Source organism: Passer domesticus, chromosome 13, assembly GCF_036417665.1.
Source record: "Passer domesticus isolate bPasDom1 chromosome 13, bPasDom1.hap1, whole genome shotgun sequence".
In the NCBI taxonomy this organism is placed as follows: domain Eukaryota; kingdom Metazoa; phylum Chordata; class Aves; order Passeriformes; family Passeridae; genus Passer; species Passer domesticus.
The window spans coordinates 13,866,405-13,886,571 of NC_087486.1; the positions used below are offsets into that span (position 1 = coordinate 13,866,405).

At 44.2% G+C, this 20,167-nt stretch overlaps 1 protein-coding gene across 2 annotated transcripts in view; it reads left to right on the forward strand.

Moving 5' to 3' along the window:
- The window catches only part of WWC1 (WW and C2 domain containing 1), a 66,741-nt gene extending 47,263 nt beyond the window's left edge, over positions 1–19,478 (forward strand). For both annotated transcript variants that reach the window (XM_064387361.1, XM_064387362.1), the window contains exons 10-23: positions 339–428; positions 2,687–3,225; positions 7,290–7,398; positions 9,130–9,210; positions 10,107–10,193; positions 11,474–11,666; positions 12,425–12,577; positions 13,058–13,158; positions 13,920–14,067; positions 14,731–14,895; positions 16,268–16,360; positions 17,188–17,418; positions 18,124–18,245; positions 18,735–19,478. In XM_064387361.1, the coding sequence (XP_064243431.1) occupies positions 339–428; positions 2,687–3,225; positions 7,290–7,398; positions 9,130–9,210; positions 10,107–10,193; positions 11,474–11,666; positions 12,425–12,577; positions 13,058–13,158; positions 13,920–14,067; positions 14,731–14,895; positions 16,268–16,360; positions 17,188–17,418; positions 18,124–18,245; positions 18,735–18,801 (2,179 nt within the window). In that variant the 3' untranslated portion in view covers positions 18,802–19,478. The remainder of the gene's footprint in view (positions 1–338; positions 429–2,686; positions 3,226–7,289; positions 7,399–9,129; positions 9,211–10,106; positions 10,194–11,473; positions 11,667–12,424; positions 12,578–13,057; positions 13,159–13,919; positions 14,068–14,730; positions 14,896–16,267; positions 16,361–17,187; positions 17,419–18,123; positions 18,246–18,734) is intronic.
- The last annotated feature ends 689 nt before the right edge of the window (positions 19,479–20,167 follow it).

Consider the following 20,167-nt stretch of genomic DNA (forward strand, 5'->3'; position numbering starts at 1 on the left):
GAAATGAAAGCATTTATACTTTTATTAGCACAGGAACTATAGGAATGCAATAGTGCATAGTGAGTTAAATCTGCCCAGCTCTTTTGAGGCCTGATCCTAGAAACATTAACTTCTATGGTACCAGCTTAATTATTTTGTCTTGTTGTGAATGTTTTCAGGACTGAGTTCTGCATTTTAAAAGTTTCTGAAGTTAGTAAACACACATATTGACCAAATTCTGTCCTGGGTATTCCTATCAACTTTTGTAGGATTTCACAGCAAAAAATAGATTTTTCCTTTACTCCTTACTTAAAAGTAAATGCTGCTTTAGCTTATCTCCTTCTTTGACCTTCTCTTAGGTTGAAGTTGAACAGCAAAAGAAATCAGCTGGTCCGAGAGCTGGAGGAAACCACACGGTTGGTGGCCGTGTTGCACACCCAGCTGAAGAGGTAGGTGACCCTTCCCAGCAGCTGGGGTTGCTTTTGCTGCACGTGGTGCCACTGCCTTTCTCTGCTAACAGTTCCACTCCGAGCTGAGGGCTGAAAGGCCTCTCAGTCCCAGCAGTGACCTCAGGCCCTGTGTTGTAGTCAGGGAAGGAGAAGCCTTGGGGTCATGGGTCAGTTTAGATGGGGGCTCTTCAAGGGGCTGAGCAACCTCCTGGTGGTGCTTCTGCCTCACAACAGGAGTTTGCACAGTACCTTTTATTTCAGTAATATTCAGATGACAGGAAAAGCTGAGATTTATTCACTAAAGTCTGAATTACTGAAGTATTACATTAACAAAGTATGTCAAAGACAGCAAGTGAGGTGAATCTTACTAATGCAACTGCACGTTAATGGATGAGTGATCATATTTCTCTAATTCCAAGTGTGCTGTGGCTTGCAATGTGGACAATATATAAAGATATCCCCAAATCTGTTGTGGTTCATATGGTGCAAAGAATGGCTTCTAGTTCAGGCTGTACTTTTGGAAGAACACAGGATTGTTATTTCCAGACTAATGCATGACTGCAGGCACTAAGGCCAAATCATTTTGCTAAAAGTATATTTTTATCATTCTGATAGCAAGAAAGTTTGGTGGGGTTTTTGTTTGCTTGAGGTTTTTTCCTACCAGTGTGTACTGAATTTACTCTGTTTGTAGCTTCTGCTCCACTTGGATTCTGTTTCATTTTGTGAAGATGACACCGAAAAGTCTGGAAAGAAATCATAGTGCAAGACTGACATGTAAATAAGCCAGCATGGAGAATAGCTATCTGTGAGGCTTTTATGCAGTGGAAATGCATCATATTTTCATTTCACCTAGCTGATTAGGGATCTTTTGAGGTGACCAAGAAGCATGTGAAACTAATTTCTTCCTAACCGTGTGCCCAGTGTTCTTGGCATGCTCCTTCATAAGAATAAGTGTTTGTTATTAACCCCATAATGCAAAATGTCTGGCATTCAAGGGCATGTACAAAAGGAAATTGAGCCAAATTTTTTGACAGGGAAAAGAATCCCTCCCTTTTCATAGTAAAGTACACTGAAAAGCTGTAAATTCATTAGGCTTCAACAGATGTGTATATATGCCAATATGCAAAAACATCTATCAGAAGCTTTTTTGAGCAAATGTGCTGCAGTGCACATCTGTCAGAAGACATTTTCTGCCAAAATTATACTAAATACAGCATACTTGCCTTTTTCTCATAAGGTCATGGACATAATTATACAAATGTAGCTTCCAGCTTTTACCCTATAAATAATAAATAAGGGACTATTAGGCTTATTAATATCTCACTGTTTTTGTGTGAGGCAACTTAAGGCACTTATACATATTCAGAACTTTTTCAACAGCTAATCACTATCCAAAGTGATAGGGAATAATGACCAAGGTCTTCAATATGCAGAGCAGGAGTCTTGGTTTAAATGGAATTTCTAGAGATGGTATGTGTTGTAGTCACTACTGGAATACTTGCTGGGTCTCCTGAGCAGAAAACTCTGCTGTGGTGTCTGGACTTTCTCATCTGAACAGACTTCTATTCAGCACCTGCTTAAAATTAATTTTGTTGTCAGTTATGTTCTGAACCTAGAACTCTAGGGATAAATAAAGCGTGTGAATTGATTTCACAGCCCAGCCCCAGCTTTTTCCCTTGCTCTCTTGGCCCTGGATTCATGTAGCAGTCTTTCACATGGATAAATCCTGCCAGCTTTCTGGGAGCTGCTGGCTGTCGTGATCTCTGAGGGCCAGTTCCAGGCAGCTGTGATATTGCCTTTTGGCTGCAGCTCCAAGATTGAGGCAAATGGAAGGAAATTTCCATATGGTCAGACAGTTCATTGCAGTAACTTCATCTTCTTGCATGGGCCTTGCTGGTTTTTGCAGTTTGCTTTGGAGATTAACAGAAGCCATAGACACTTTCCAGAGAGATGTGGGAGGAGGGGGATGGCACTAATTTTAATTGGTTTGAAACTGTTCATTAGAGTTGTTTTGGCTAAACAAGGACTCTCAGGAGTCCTGATATAGTGAGTAGAAAAATGTGTGTGATGGATACTGTTTCACAGTGACCCACCGTTCCTGCTGCGTAGGCTGTGGTTCTGGGTTGCTCTGGGGACTAATGCGTGTGGCTGAGCTAACAAAGCAACACCCTGTGGGCTTAGAGATGTGGTGGCATTGCAGTGTTTCCATGAGAAATCAGGAGATACAGTGTCATGGTTTTCTGACTTGTTTCCTTCAGTCTCTCCACCAGCATGCTTTCCCTCTCCTCGAGCAGCAGCCCTGGTTCTCTTGCATCTAGCAGAGGATCTCTTGCCACCTCCAGCCAGGATTCCTCCACCTCAGCCAGCTTCACTGATCTCTACTACGAGCACCTGGAGCAGTTGGAGCAGTTGGACTCGGAATATCAAAACAAGCTTGACTTGCTCTTAGAAGGAGCCACTGGGTTTAGGCCATCAGGCTGTATCACCACTATTCATGAGGACGAAGTAGCAAAAACTCAGAAAGCAGATACCACGAGTCGCATGCAGGCTCTGAGGTCCTTGTCTGGTACTCCCAAATCCATGACATCACTGTCCCCAAGGTCATCTCTGTCTTCTCCATCCCCACCTTGCTCTCCACTGGTGATAGACCCACTCCTAACTGGTGATGCCTTTTCAAGCCATATGGATTTTGATGATGCAGAGATAAGTGCAAATCTGTCAGAACTCACCCTAAACACTGGGAGTGGCAACTGCAGACTGGAAGAGCCTCGAGCAGGAGATAAACATCTAGGTCAAGGTATGGTAAGAAAAGATTTGCATGCACTGCATGCATTTATATTTAATGTAGTTTATAAAGCATTGAGAAGCAAGTGTTTCAGAAGCTGTCATCTTGTTATCTTTATGTTGAAAAATATTTTCAGCTCTGTGTTCTGTCTTGTTTGGGAGGGAGGTTTGGTATTTTAATTTGTACACAAAAACACTGATCTAATGAGTCTTGCAGGAGACTGATTTAGGTGTGTTTTTATTGTACACAAATGTATGTGTACACAAATCACAGGGATTTCATGTGCAAATATAGATGGTCACAGTGGGATTCCTGGTGTGATTTGGCACTAAACTATTCAGAATGTCATGTATTGTTTTGGGTCTGGGAGACACACATTACCACATTGATGCAAAGTTTTTGACCAAGCTTTTGAGGAGGGCTGGAAAAGCCAATTAGCTTAACAGTTAATTAATAATAATAATAATAATAATAATAATAATAATAATAATAATCCCTCCCCACCACCTCCGTATGCATAAGATCCCACTCTGGTTCCCAGTAAATCAGTGGTAATGAATTTATTAATTTCAGTTGAGCAGACTTGTCAAGGCTGTGCTCGAGTTCTGCTGTTTTGGTCTCTTAGCAACAAAAACGTGTTTAGATTGTAAGCATGATAAAATAAGACATTTAGAGATAGTGGATGTTCTCATATATACATATGGCTTGTTGGTGGGTGGGAAGGCTTCATCCTTTTTTGGAATGGATGGGTTGAAGTGGATGGAGAGCAGTTGGCACAGCCAGGGCACAGTGCTGGGGCCTGTCTGAAGCCCTTGTGACTGGAGTTGGGTTAAATCCAAAGAGTGAAAGGACTGGATTTGTAGCTGCAGTGAGGAAGAGTTTGAAAGGCAATATAAACTTGCAAGCTACAGTCCTGTGAACCAGCAGTACAGTTTGTTTCTTCTTTTCGTGAGATTATTGAACAGCCTGTGTGAACAAAGAGAACTAATACCCTGTTATCACCACCTTCTGCATTAAGAAGGCTGACACTATTTAAAACACAATAAAAACCACAAGTGCAAGTCTTCCCCTTTGAGCTACCATTTTCCTACAAGCAAGAGGTATTATATATTTGAGTAGGAAACACTAATTATTCTTATTAGAACTGGATGCTGATTAGTTTTAACCTTTTTAGCTCTTCAAGATTTGCCAAGGCTGTTAAAGTGAAAGCTCAGGTGTTAAGCAGATTAAGTGATTACTGCTGTTAGCCAGTCAGCAGACAAAATAATCACCATAAGTAGTTTATTTCAGGGCAATAACAAGATGAGATTCTACATCTGAGGCATTTTGGGGGTGGGGGCTCAGCATAACCCCCAAAATGCAGGGGCTGGCTCTGGGGTGGTCAGTCCTGGGTAAAACATGCTCATGTGTCCTGGAAGCAGACCTGAACCTATATCTGAGGGCTTTGCTGCTGCCCTCTGCTAGAGCAGAACCTCCTCTAGCTTTGAAACTGAAATAAGGTTCCTTTCTGACCTGAAGAACAGCTGAGTGATTTAGGGGAAATTAATAGCACAACCTGGAATCTGACAGAGTCCAGCATTCTCTGATTAAATGGTCTGGATGTGAGGACAGTGCATGACACGGCTCTTCAAGGCCCATGGAAAGGCAAATGGCAGGAAGAGAAGAGCAAACTTCAAATTTTTAATATGAGTGAAAAAAACCATGAAACACCACAGGTAGTGTTATCCACCTGCTTGGAAAAATGGAGGAGAGTTGGGTCAGTTCTGAACTCTCCATAAACTTTCTTATTAGTGTGATATCTTTTCAGAGACTTAAGGCTAAAAGCTGAAAGTCCAAATCATTTGTTAATTAGGTGCATGAAAAGGCTGAGCTTTCCAAGTCTTTTGCAAAACCAGTAAGGAAAGGGGTAGCTGGAATTGATGTCAGGGAACCATTCATCTTTATTCAGCTTTACACTGTAGCACCCTGCTGTACAGAGCTCACTTCACTGTTGTGCACTCTGTATTCACCCCTGAGGTGCTGGGTGCTCAAGAATGAGGCTTTCTGTGTTGGAATGACTCCTTGGCATTGGGAACTGAGGGAGAAAGAGAGCTTTGGTGTGTGGAGGCCAGCCTGCAGTGCCTTTCCCAGGGAGCCAGTCCCATGTAAAGGGATTCCCAGAGCAACACTGCTGTGTAAAACTCAAAGAATCAGTTTAGGAAGCCAGCCAGGGGGGAAGAAGTTATTTTTCTCTTAAAAATATGGACTAGGAGGTATGAAGGAGGATTGAGGAAAGAAGTTTTGACCCTGCCCATGTACCTCTAGCACAGCCTAAGATCCACAGCACTGCAGGAGCCTGGCCCTGGCATGTGGCAGGGGGGAGGATGGATTAAACTGGGAATGCCAGTGTTAAATGGATCTATTGGTTTCAGTTAATGACTGACATCTGTGTTACAGGTGCTAGCTTCTATTCATGTGGATTGGCCTGTGGGGTAAAGGTCTGGACATTCTATTTCTGTCCAGTGGCTCCATGGGAGTCCATTTCCAAGATGAGAAATGCCATTTTTGGTGTCAAAAAAACCCGTGGATAAATGGGCCCAAAATGGCACATGTGGTGTCTCAAAGGACAGGTGTTACATGTAGCACCCTCTACTGTTGGCTACAAGTCCTTATGTCCTTACAAGTCCTTATGGTATTCCATAAGCCTTGCACACTTTTCCACCAGTTTATTCAAAGCTGGATTTAATTCTTTAAGTGGCTTTGTGAGACTGTGAAGAAAACAACACCAAAAAAATCTGAAAAAACAAATTCAAACCCCAGAAAGCCAACCAGAACCCAAACTTGCTTTGTAATAAAGAAAATATGCATTGGAAACCATATATTGGCTTGGAGGCATGTGCTTGTCTAAGTCTGTGGGAAAGAAGGACCACTTCTGAAAAACAAAAGCCTGTTGGAGAGGAGTGTACAGCTCTGCTGCTGTGGGGTTCCAGCTGTCCCAGGTGACACATGGCACCTCCTCCCTCTTGGAGCAGGTCTCCCACATCCCTGAGGATGAGAGCCAAGAGCTGGGTATAGCCCAGCACTTGTTAGCCACGTTGGCAGATGGAGTTCTCCAGACTCTTGGCTGCAGCTCCTCTCCATTGAAATGTTGAAAGAGGCAGAATTTGCAGGTTTCCAGGGAGAATCTTTCCCTGTTTCGAAGCACAAGGAATTTATGTGAGATAACACCTCTGTGCAAAACTTGCTTCACCTTCTTTGGTTTCTCTTCCCTACCTCCTTTTCCCTGTATTCCTGCATGTGACTGCTCTTTTGAATCCTACAGATCTCTTCCACTCCATGTTCAGCTAGTTGACCTGGTCTTTCTGACCTGTGTACACAAACATTTTGGATTTAGGTGGTGGTTTTTTTGCCGTTCCCCTCTTGGTGTGAGCTCTGCAGGTGGGATAAGCAGCTCCACAAGATGTGCACCTTGCCAGAGCCTGGTCAGCAGTGCTGCCCAGCCCCTGCTCTCTGGCTGGCTGGCAGCAGAGTGATTGCTGCCTGCCTGAGGGTGTCTTGCAGAAGGAGCTGGTTATTGGACCATATTTATAAGTTCACTAGAATTTAGAATCCTGCTGCTTCTGAACATTGCTGTGGGTAATGTCATGGGTACCTCCCTGCCTTTCCAGGGCTTTGGGAGCCTCTCCTGGCATCTCCTGCAAGGACCCATGCCCAGAGAGGTGCCAGGGCAAGCAACTGTAACACACCTGTGTGTAATCTCAGCCCTCACTGCTGCAGGGCCCAGGGAATAAATGGGCTCTCACTGTGTAATGAAACCCTCTCTCAACTCCACCACACAGTCTATTCCTCCTGTTTTCCTGGGACTTTTTGTTCTTCAGGGCAGTTTGGCACATTCCCTCACTTAAGGCCACCTTTGAGCTCAGCCTGCCCTACCTGTGTCTCCTGTGTCTTTAGGCATGTGCTGTTGCTTAACAATACCTGTCTGGGGGAAAAAAATGCAGTTTGATGGGAGGATAAGAAGAAAAAGATGCTGCTTATCCAGACAGTTTGTTTTCATTAACACCTGCTTTTGGTTTTCCTCTGTGCTTTTCTGATAGGTATAAACCCAGCTGGAGGGACAGCACTGAAGGTGGCAGGTGTGTCAGCTGCAGTGTCTGATGAGTCTGTTGCTGGAGACAGCGGGGTGTACGAGGCATCTGTACAAAGGTAGACATCAGATCTCTCCCCAGGACGAGCCAGTGGCTCAGCTTTGCCAGAAGTCAGCTGAAATACTGCTGGTTATGACCTTTGTGTGTAATTCAGTGGCTAAAGTTCTCCATCTCAGGTGTCTAAATACTTCTGAAAAAACTATGAGAAGGTTGAATTTGATTATCAAAATGACCGGTGCTTCCCATGATAGAGACAGCTGAAAGGAAGCTCACAGAGAGCTGTTTGAACAGCAGGTCTGTTTGTGAAGGTGCTGGTCAGCTGTGGCTGCTGCCTTGGCAGGGGGGAGTGGAGCCATGGAAAGCTCCCCTCCTCTCAGTCAGTGACAGCCCTCAGCCAGCCTGCGGGGTCTCTGGGAGGTTTAAGGCAGCACCCTGAACTGCCGGATGGATGTGCACGTGCAGTGGTGCAGTTCCCAAGTGCATGGAGCAAGAGCAGGATGTGATGCCCACAGGACTTCTCCCACTAAGGGCACAGCTGGGAGTCACTGCTCTTGCTGGCTTTTTGTATTGTCTATGGGAGCTTTGTCACAATGTTCATTGGAAGGCACTGATCTTATTGGTACCTGCATCTCACGTGGGTTTTCCTACTGCTTTTATTAGCAGGTTGAATTTTATAGGTGAATTCTATTCACCTTTTATTCAGGTCAATTATAGGGTCGTTAGTTGTGAAACACAACTGTAGAGGTGAAATATCACTCATCTCAAAGTCCCCCTTTTCATTAGTTATCTTCATTAGTTCTCTGGATAAATTATTAATTTTAATGTTAACAGGACAATTCACTTTGACAAGGGAGTGCAGTGCTTCAATAAACTGAGCTCCTGGGCTCAAGCAGACAGTTGGGTGTCCCAGGGCCCTGTGTCCCTTCTGTGGGGTGGGGAGCTCTGTGGAGAGGGGAGTGGGACAGTCACAGAAGCCATCCCATGCACACTCACGTGTCTGATGCTGGTGTTGTTTGGGCTATCAGCTTGCAGCCCCTGTGGTGCCTACAGTGTCATTTTGGGGCCTGTCCAAGTGGTGAGGGTGGGATGAGCCACCCTCTGCAGCTGAAATGTAATGAAATGCAAGAGAGTGCTAAGCAGTAATATGGAAAACACTTAGAAGAGAAGAATGCTAATCCTGTTTTCATGTGCTACAGCATAGCCTCTTGAGGCAATTAGACAATGAATGTAGTTTTGGGGACTTTCAATGCATAAAACTTGGGAGGAGGAATACATTGGGAGGGAAATGGCAGAATAGCTGTTTCCAGCAAGGCCACTCAGTGTACTCTGTCACTTTTAATGTGCTTAAGAAAGTTTGATTTCTTAAAGAAACAAAGGAATTACTTAAATCTAATAAAAGTTGAGAATTTTTGCTGTCATGATGCAGGACAGGATTGCAGTTGTTAAGTCACATTTCTCTTGCTGGGCAGTCAGCCGTTTTTACTAAAAACCAGTCAAGGGAACCCTTTAAAAATCCCCCACTGCCTTATTTTTGCAGTCTTTTGTGTGGCTTTTTTTTTCTTTTGGCAGTGAAGAGGGAAGACATATGACTTTCTGCTGATAAGCACTGTAATACATACCTCTAAGGCTGATTGCACTTACTTCTTAAATGGGCTTTCTTTTAGCTGCTAATTTTACAAAATGCATATACCAAACCACTGAATGGAAGGGAAAAAATCTTGTATCACCTAAATGCAAACACTTCAATAAGAAGCAAATCAAATCCTTAATAGTTGTTGATTCCTTTCAGACCGTGTGTGTCAGAAGTGATGGTGTTTGACAGTGATGATGCAGAAGCAGCTGGAACAGCCAAAGTACAAATTGCAATGAGGTATGTGCAACATATTTTACTGGATTTGTCTTCAGTGGGAAGAATGATAACTGGGGTAGTGCTTTCTGTGCTGTTTTCTGCTCGTGTCCCATTTTTATTAACTAATGCCCTTCTTTAGTGTAATTAATTGCACTTGACTCCAGGAGGTTCTTGGTTACCCTCTTTCATTTCAGTGGAAATCACCTGGTCATACTCTGGTATGAGGGTGCAAACCAGCAATAGGAGCACTGGCAGTGCTGGGCTGGAGAAAGCCTTTGGCTGGATTGCAGAATCCTTAAGGGTGCAGCTTGGGTGGGGAAAACTGCTGGGAATAAGTGGCAGTCACAATCCCTGACCTCATGGGGATCCCACAGTAGTGAGTAAGGTGTAGGAGGGCAGGCACAGAGGCATCCTCCATAAGTGACTTTTTGGAAGTTAAGTGGGATTTGAGAAAAAGAAGTAGTACAAAACTCATTTGTCATGGCCATCCAAAGCAAAAGGTTACTCATGGCATTCTCATTGTTGTACTTCAAGTATTTTTACTTGTAACTTTTCCATACTGCAGCCATTAAGGCCTCTCAAAAAATTGTAGCTACAATGCAGCAATTTAACTAGACCCCAAAAAGTGTGTGTTAAGTCAAATCTGTAGTCCACTGTGTCTGAATCCTTAAGTTTTGGATGTTCTGGACTGTTCTATATTCTGGATGTCCTGGTAGTAGGAATCCTTGATTTCCTACTACATCCTGTCCTTGATGTAGTAGGAAACTGGTTTTGTTTTAAACTGTGGGCAAGTCCTGGTCACATTATGGAGTTGTCCTGTTTGTAAATTTTTTGTATTGTTTGTGTGGGATACTCAACCACAAAGTCCAAGGCAGAATTCTCTAATAATAATGTTTTTCTTTGTGTTTGTTATTCAGATACGATGACAAGAATAAACAATTTGCCATATTGGTCATCCAGCTGCATAATGTTGCAGCACTGCTGTTACAACAAGATCAAAAAGTGTAAGTGGGTGAAACAAGCACACTTGATATATTTGTGTTGGGTCCTAATGAGAATGAAAGTGAGATTGGCTTATGAGTTTTCACACTCTTAAAAATTTACCTTTCCTGAAATGTTTCATCATGCGGTGACACTTAGGAACTAATAAACCTGTACACTGAAATAAGGTGCAGTTTCTCCCTCAAAGGCCTGTATTTGCTATGGAAGGACTTGCCTGGAATTAGCACTGGCTAGTGAGGTTCTCAATTGTAGCAGTGCCTTGAGCACCTGGATCAAGTGAAGAGGGAGAGTTTGTCCTGCTGCAGAACTCCTTGTACACCTGCACAGGGTTGGGAAAATGTGCAGCTACTGCTAGACTCGTTCCAAGCACAAGGTCTTTAAACTCAGCTGTGTGCTGAATAAGCTGACAAAATTGGATTCATTTTTGCTGTCCCGACCCACAGAAGGGTGTGAGCAGTGTGGCAGGTTGCACAGATGTATACAACCACGTAAAACAGGATCCCATGGTGTCTGAGTATGAGGTTCAGAAGGATGAAGTCTGTGGCAACTCGTGCCACTTCACATCTCTGATGCTGTGATGAGATGTTCCTTTCTTCTCAGTTGACTGCAGTTCCAGAGAATAGGAAAGGACAGCTGTGGCTGTACCAGTTGTGGGTTTCTCTGGGTCTGGATTGACAGCACTTGAGACAGTAGCTCATGTTCAGACTCAGGTGTTTATTATTTCTTATCACTAAAACAGTCTCTCTACTGTTAGTTCTGCAGCCTTTCATTAGAAGGCACAAAATGGCCAACATTCTCTTGTTACAGAGTCTTTTAAGACTAAACTATCCAATTAAGAGCTGACACCTAGATTATTTTCCCTTTTAACCCAATAACTGATCCCAAAGAGCCCACAATGAAGACTTTTCTGCCCAATGACAAAATGCCACCCAAACCCATGAAGCAGAAGGAAGAAGAAGCATGAAGAAGAAACCCTGTGCCCTCCATCTTGCTTCCATCCACACATACTAAAAATTCCCAAATCTAGATTTCTCACCAAGTGATACACCTATACTACTCTCTATAATCTATTTCACACTTTAGTGGATTCCAGTCTATCTTGAAGTCTAGGAAACTTTCTCCATGAATGAGGGTCAAAGTCAGTGCTCTCCTGGGGGTCAGGGCAAGAGAAATATTCCTGGTGCCCTGGGTTTCCACAGGCAGCAGTGCCCACAGTGCTTAGGCTGACTTGGAGGGTTTTTGGGAGCTGCAGGCAGTGCTGAGCACCGTGCTGTCCCCACAGGAGCATCCGCGTGGCCGTGCTGCCCTGCTGGGAGAGCACGAGCTGCCTGTTCCGCACGCGGCCGCTGGACGCTTCCGACACGCTGCTGTACAACGAGGTGTTCTGCGCCTCCATCTCCCACCCGGCTTTGCGCCAGAAGACCTTGAGAGTCGATGTTTGCACTGTAGATAAGTCTCACCTTGAAGAATGTTTGGTGAGTATCCAGCTCCATTTTAATAACTCTGTGTTTTTAATTAGACACGATGTTGCACTCTTGAGGTATGGCAATTTCTGTGAAAGCCTTCCTGATAATCTTTAGCTATGTGGTCTCTCCCCCACAGCGTTCTTTGCAATGACAATTTCCATCAGGAAAAACAATTATGAGATAAATGTTTTGTTACAGAACTACCTTGTCAGACCACTAGCTATTTTTCCTTCATGATCTGATGTCAAATTCTAACTAGTTTTCTTCCTTTTGGAAACATTTATGGTATTGCAATTGAGAACCAATTACTTTGGTTGTGGATACATCAGGTTGGGTGCTAAATGTAATATATTAAAAATGACAAGGCACATGAAGAGAAATGGGATATACAAAGCTAAAACATCTGGGTTTGGGCCATGATTTTTGTCAGCCTTGCAAATGTCTTGAAAGGAGTCATCCTCTCAAACTGTTCCTTTCTCTTTGAAGCTCTGGCTGTAATTTCTCCCTCCTTCAGTAGCACTGTTTGTACTTCTGGATTCTTGTACAGTGGAGCTGTAATGAAACACTTGCTACTTACATTGGAAGCCCTTGCCAATGCTAAAAATAATTAAACATAAAGCATTATAGTGCTGTTGAAATGGGATAAACAGGCAGCTTTTCTTTTTGTTGAATTTGCCAAAATGAAGCAGTCCTAGATTTTCCCTTTTATTTTTCTGACTGGTGTGGTAGTTGCTCATTTTAGTATAAAACTGTGTTTTTCTCAATAGGGTGGAGCACAAATTAGCCTTGCTGAAATATGTAGATCCGGAGAGAAATCAACCCGTTGGTATAACCTCCTTAGTTATAAATATCAGCAGAAGCAAAACAGGAAAAGTAAACAAGGAAACAGCCACTCTGAAGTACCCTGCACTGAAAAAACAGTAAGAACAACTGCTTAAACTGAACAAATGTCTTCTAAACAGGACTAGCAAGAGGGTTTGTGTGGCTGTTACTATAGAGAAGGCTGCTGTGTTTATATTTACAACTTGAATGCGTTGTTAAGTGCAGTAAAATAATTAACTTGTTGATTCCAGATGTGCCCTCGTCCTAAGGCACTTACTTACTGAAATCCCTGCTCAGGAAGCTGAGGGATGAGTAAGTGATGTGTGAGCTCCAGCCTTGCTGCAGTGCTGCCATGAATCTGCTGGGCAAGTCAGGGCAGATTTGCACATGCAGGGCACAGAAGGTGCTCAGCCTGGAGCTGCACACCTGCCCGTGCTGGGGAGCTGGGCCAGCTGAGCTCACAGGGCTGAGCTCTGGCAGTGGGGCTGGGGCTGCTCTGGGGCTGTTCTCACCACAGGCTGGGCACTCTGCATTCTCTGAGAGTCATTTCTTCACAAAAAGCCTCTTTCTCTCCTCAGGACTCTGTCTCAGCACTCTTAGAGCAGACAGCTGTTGAACTGGAAGCTGTGGAGAAGAAACTGGAGGAAAGCAGAAGCACTTTAACTAGTGGAGAGAGCTGGTAGGTGCCATGCCACCATCTTCTTGTGGAGTGATCAGAGCATTTGGGTGCAGAGGAAAAAAAGCAGATTATACTGAGCTGTGGGAGGCTTCTTCTTTTGCTGTTTTGGTGAAAAATCCTGTTTCTTCTGTTCTGGAGGTTGTGCTTAGAAAATGAGAACAAAACTGATAAATGTTGAAAATTGTCAGTAGCACTATGCTAATTTTGTAATTTGTACAGTCTTCTATGGATGCCCTGAAAACTCCACTCTGTGGTGCAAGCTTTGCCTGAATTTTAATGTGGCTGTTCTTTATATGGTTCAGATTCAGATTTCCTTAGAGAAGTCCAACATTTGAAATAGAAAGCAAGCCTGACCAATGGGATTGATGGAGAAGCCTGCTGTGAGTTCAAGGCAGTTGAAAAGGGTGTTAAAACAGTTCAGTTTTGTCCAGTGACACTTTTTAACTGAGATTAATGGCATCCTGAGACCTCCCCTCAAGATGCACTTGCCTTAAACTCAGACCACATGGCTGAACCCTCATCTTGCTTCCTTTGAAGCCAGATCAGGATGAAGTTTTTGGCAGTAATGTGGTCTTCTGGTGCAGCTTCTCTCCTTTCTAAGCCTGTGTTTGTGTAATCTCAGTGGCTGCAGGGCCTGTCAGGGACACCTGGCTGCTTTGGGGATGTGTTTCTGTCCAGCAGCTTACAGGAGCTGCCTCCTGCTCCAGCACCAGAGTATTGTCCACAACAGGCCAGTTCAATAACAAAGCTGTTCTTTTCAGGCAAGATGAAGAGGTTCCCGACCTGGAAGAACAGGATGAGATCAGTGAAAATGAAGCAGAGGAGGAGGAAGAATTCTGTGCTGGAAAATCGCTGTGGGAAGCAGAAGAAAGTCTGAATTCCCAGCTGCACACAGAGATAGCAGTGAAGGTACAGTCAAGGGCCTTTTGAAGAGAAAGATGATTTAAACTTCCCATTGCTCAGCTGTGACTGGGTTGTTGCTGAGCTGAGTAAGGCTACAGCAGTTATTTGAAAGTTCACCATTGATGATTAAATGTTTATCTACCTGAAATGTTTGTAAATAACTCTGTGTGACCATTTTGTCCCACAGTTAGTACAGCACTGTTTTCAGCCTTCTTTTTGCTGCTCACGAAAACTGTTTTCATTAGGGTGCCAGTGGTTTTGACCTTGTTTAATTCTGAATGTAGCTGTAGTCAAACAGGGGTGTGCTCTACACAGCTCTCTCTGTACATCGATTTGGATCTTTGCTGCAGGTGCACAACAAGTAAATAATGGTCTTTAAAATCATACCTGCTCTCTCTGGGATTGCCAGGTCACAGTGATGTGTGGATCCACAGGCAAAGCCCATTGGAATCAATAGTGCTGTACAGCAGTCAGTGGCTGCAGAGCCCTTAGGGAGCAATCCAGAATGCAGCAGAGCTCCAGGAGTGAAGTGTCAGGGCACGCTGCATGAGGGGGGCTAAAGAATGTCTTAGCAAGCACAGATGTGGCACAGGTGGCTGTCACACAGCTCTGGGGGGTGTCCTGGGCACGTGCAAAGCTGGCATTTACACTGCACTGTGTGTCTTTCAGGTGGATAAAGAGACCAACACAGAGAGCCTTGCACAGTCCTCGACTGTAGTTCGTCCAAAAGACAAAAGAGCAGCAAATCCACCCCAAAGCCAGTTTGTCAGGGGCAGCACCATCATCCGCTCAAAGACATTTTCCCCAGGACCACAGAGTCAGTACGTGTGTCGGGTAAGGAAAGTGAAACCCTGAGCTCTAAGTGCTTGTCTTCACTCAGTCTGTAGTTCTCACAGAAACCCAACAGTGCTTTCTTTTCTTCCCCTCTGACTTCAGAAGTTGCTGTGTCCTCACCCCCTGGACAGTATCTTGCTTTGGAACTAACAGCACTAAGCACAAATTTATCAGATATATATATGCACATATATTTGTGGCACGTGCAGCTTGTTGAGATGCCCAAACCTACCTAGAAAGGCTCCTGTAAGGCAGTGATGAATAAGTTGCATATTAAACAGTTTCCTGCTGCTTGAAGTGTTCTGTGCGAACTCATTTAGCTCTGTCCACCTGACTTCAGATGAGGTGAACATAAAATCTTGATAGAAATAGAAAGGTACCTGATAATATCAGCAAAAAAACTGTGGAAACTTGAAAGTCACCAGTGTGCTTTGTGTGAAGGTAACTGAACAGGCCATGTGTTGGGTCAGATGTCACTTCCCCTGCTTTGTTCACAATTATTTCCTGAATTGAGGGTTGGAATAAACTATAAATATCTCATCTTTTAAGTGGAATTGGCAAACAAGCAAGCACTGTCTTCTACCACACATGACCTGTCCCAAGTGGGCAAGCCCTTAATACAGCTGGGCCAGCCTTGCTGTAGGTTCTCCCTGGCTCAGCAGCAGGTGCTTCCAGAGGAACAAATTCTGCAGCAGTGGCCTGTGCTGGAGTACAGGTGCTGTGTCCCAGTACATGCAGATCTCAGTGCCTGTTCCCCTCCTCCCCCAGCTTTGAGAAGGGAATTACGATTAAACCCTGCCTGAGCAGAGCTCTTTGTAAGGGTCTACAGACAACCACAAAACAAGGCAGGCTGTAACATGGCAACTCTTCAGCTGATAAACCTGGGGGAGAGCTTTCAGGTAAACTTGCCTCTTCCACCACTAGCTTAAAATACAGGTTATAGAAAATACAGATTAGAGAAAGCAGAAATCTCTAATAAAATAGCCTCATGCTTTATGTATGCTAGGAAAGAATATAATTATTATTATTATATTATTATTATTACTACTTTCAGCTTATTTTTCTGGACTCTTTTGCCCAGCCTAGTTACTTGCACAGGAGAAGAGCAGTGGGGCAGAGTCCCATATCATAGCCTAACTTAGTGTCTCTCTTTGCTCACAGCCTATTCCCAAAAAGGGACAGAGTTCAAGGCTTGTGGCAGGATCTGGCTGTGCCAGTGCATGTTGTGTACTCAGCCTGGGGTGACAGCTGTCTGCCTTTCACAGAACGTCATAGTTCTGCTTACAGAAACCTCTGGTCTTGCCGACAATGTGTGTATGCACTGCTTGTATTTCTGTCATGCAAAATGTGTGGTTTTCACCTTCCTTTTCAGCTGAATCGCAGTGATAGTGACAGTTCCACACTATCCAAAAAGCCCCCCTTCGTTCGGAATGCGATGGAGAGACGAAGTGTCAGAGTGAAACGCGTAAGAAATCACCTTTTTTATTTTCCTCTAACGCAGACACATGCAAAAATCATAAAACTGTTTTGAAAGAAAAATTTGCAAACATAAATCAGTTGCCACATGCTTTCATTCACAACCTTTTCTTTGTGTGCAAGAAGTCTCTCAAGGATGCTTTGAAATATCAGATTATGACAGGAACCTTTAAGTTAAAACTCAATTAAAACATTTAATTTAGGAAAATGGTTCCTGGTATTTTCCATCTTGTCAGAGAAGTAGCACAAACAGTTTTGCTGTGTTTGTTGTTGTGAGATTGTTAAGTATTTATAATAAATTTGAGGAGCTCAAAAAGAAGATGAGAATGATGTCTCAGGTGACCCTGTTGTAGTGATGCCATGGCACACAATAAACCCCTGTGGCCATTGTGATGGCAGTCAATAAACTTCCCCCAGGATACTGACACTGAACTCCTAAGGAGATGGTTTTCTTGGGACAGCTTGTGTTTGAAATGAGCAGAAGGCAATATGTTACTGGAAAAAGAATCACAGGTTTTTCTGCAGCACTGTGGATTCATCTGGAGATGAGACATTAAACTTAGGAGGAAGGTGTGCAAGCAAGACTTGCTCAATCTGGAGATGCTGCCAAGGGAGAACTTGAGCGGAAAATGAAAACACTTATCTATAAGAATTCCTTGAGTTTGTGGTATGTGTCTCAAGACTGGAAAGCAGGATCAATAGAGATGGTTTGTGTGAAGAGAAGCATTAGAAGGATGGGTCTCACAATGTTTGGCACTTTTGGGGTGGAGTGGTTGGGACAGTTCTCAGTGTGTTCACACAGCCCTTCTCTTCCAGCCTTCAATCAAGTCCTTCGGTTCAGAGCGCCTGATCCGCACCTCGCTGGACCTGGAGCTGGACCTGCAGGCTTCAAAAACCTGGCATGACCAGCTGGTTCAGGAGATCTCAGTGCTGAGGGAACTCAAGGAACAGCTGGAACAAGCTCAAAGTCAGGGTGAAAAAGAGTTGCCACAGTGGGTGAAGGATGATGAGAGGTTTCGACTGCTGCTGAGGCTTGTGGAGAAACGAGTGAGTCATACCTGCCTTGGGGTGTCGTTCCACTCGCTGGAGAAATTTTGGAAACAGGGGGCTTTGGACAGTCAGTAAATGAAGCCTGAGCGCTGTTAGTCACTCTTGTCTGCCACATACGGCTCTGTCAAGCTGTTAGTCCTGAGCCCTTGCATTCACCAGCACAGAGATTTGCTGCCCTAGCAGAGGTGTGAATACGAGAAGTCACAAATGCCATCTGTTCTGCCAAGTGTGTCCCCCCCGTCAGCAGGAGGTGTGGTGTGTGGTGGTTGGCACTTACCTTACTCTACATCACACCCTCCCCCATGCACAGGGCTCCTTCTCAGCTTCTGGGGTTTCTCAGCCCCTCTGCTGGCACCAGGCAGAGACCAGGCTATGCTGGCACCAGCTGTAGGAGGCACTTGGTGCAAGGTGCTCCTCAGGGTGCTGTGTGTGCTGATCTTCTGCCTTAAAAGATCTATCAAGAAGATACAAAGAGAGTACTGACAGAAGCCATTATTCTTACCACAGGCAGGAAGGACACCTTACAGAAAGCTCTCTCCCTTAGAATGGTTAGTTGTCGAGCTTCAGTTTAGCTTCTGTGGCTTGTGTCTTCCAGAGTCAACAGTTTCCAGACCCCTCAGACCTGCAGCTGAAATGGAGGTCAGTTAGGATAAGATAATTCCTCCTGGAAACACAAACAAGTCTTCTCCATTATTCATTTAGGTGCAAAATCCAGAACAGAAGTGTGAGCTCAAGGCTGATAAAATGATGAGAGCTGCTGCCAAGGACGTGCACAGGCTGCGAGGGCAGAGTCGAAAGGAGCCTCTGGAAGTGCAGTCATTCAGGTAATCATAGCTAAAGGGGAGGAAAAATCTACTACTGCCTTGATTTCTCTGACTGAGATGCTGATGAGGAAGACTGATCTCTGCAGAAGTAGTTCACTGTTCTGCTAAAATAAGAATTTCTGTATTTTCATACCCAAGTATAAGGTCTGGCTCAGGGGAATTAGTTGCAGCACTGCACATGATCAAAGCAACCAGCATTCTCCAAGTCATTTCCCACCTGGCAACAAATTGTGTAACACAGAAGCAGCCCTTTGCTTCCCTAAGTAGCAGACCCAGAAAAGAAAAAGCCCTGAGCCTTTCTGAAATGGCTTTTGCTAAGCTCAGTATTGTGGCTTTAACTCATGTCTGATAAGTAAATACAAGGTGTAGGTTGTGAGAGGATGTACATCTGCTCCCTGTGGGGACAGCTGGTGGGATAAATTCTCATGTGGATGCTGCACATTTCTGGCAGGATTTCTGTTGCATTAACAACTGATCATCTTTTTCTAGAGAGAAAATGGCGTTTTTCACACGGCCAAGAATAAACATCCCAACGCTCTCTGCAGACGACGTGTGATCACCATAAAGTATTTGCTTTCTGGACAATTCTACAAATGCAGATTGGGTTTTGAAGTTATTTATGTGGTATTATGAAGGTACCAAGGCATTTGTATATTAGAGCTTTTGTCAGTATGTGGATGTTTTGAAGATTATTAGGTTAAAGTTATATCATCACAGAAACCAGCATTAAAGTGACAAGATTGTATAGTTTGTATATTTAGGAATGTATTTTTGGGAAATAGAATTTTAAATAAGAACAAAATGCAGCGTAAGGTGCTGTTATTCTTAAATAATGCTGTTTAGACTTTTTGTACAGCTCTACCTTTTAGAGGTTTTACTGCAATAAAATAAATTTGAAGGAACCTCACCCCTACCTTCTATGATGTTCTGCACCGGACTCTCCTCTGAGTGATGTATTTTGTACCCTGTGGGGAATGCTGGGAGCCAGCTGGGACTCCCAAGTGCTGTGAACGAATTCTGTGAGCTGTGAAGCATTTGTGTTTCCTGCCAGGTCATAAAAGTAGGTGTGAAGTTCAGAATACTTGCACTTTTAACGTTTGTACTACAGCTCATGTCTGTAATGGGTCTGTTAAGGTAACGTGGGGAGCCCATTGAAACCACTGCTGTGGGAGGAGGGCTGCAGCTCTAAAGTCCATTTTAGGTTTTTCCAATAAAGTGACCTTTCTGGACAAACGTGCCTTCTTGCTTTTTGTCTTGAGTGAATCTTCTCATTCCCTGGCACCTAAACTGGGGTTATTTTGTGTTGCCACCTGGAAGCTTTTCATGTCTTGTCACAGGAGATGCCGTAATGCACACATTTCATATAATCATGGAATATGCTGAGCTGGAAGGGACACACAAGGATCACGCAGCCCAGCCCTGTGCCTGCCCAGAGCCCCAGCAGTGCCCCCGATCATCCCTGGGGCGCTGCCCAAAGGCTCCTGGAGCTCGGGCAGCACCATTCCCGGGAGCCTGGGCAGTGCCAGCCCCCTCTGGGAAGAGCCTTTCCCGATCTCCGCCCAAACCTGACCCAGCTCCGGCCGCTCCCTCACTGCTTTCCTCCCTGCCTGGACCTTCCCTGTGCCCATCCTGTACCCACCTGCTGGGGAGGGGACACGTGTCAAAGTGCTGGGCGGCTGTGAAAAACGCCAGTCACTTGTTTTGGAAATTTTAAAAGTTTAATAGTCATAAAATGGTTATAAAAATAGTAATAGAATAATAAAATTTGAACATTTGAGGTTAGGACAATATGAGACAATAAAAACAAAGAGATACGGATGTCTGGGGGTCCTTTTAACAGAGGATTAACCCTTAAAAACAATCGCCTGTTGCATATTCATACACCTCATACATGATACATAAATTCCATTCAAACACGGGAT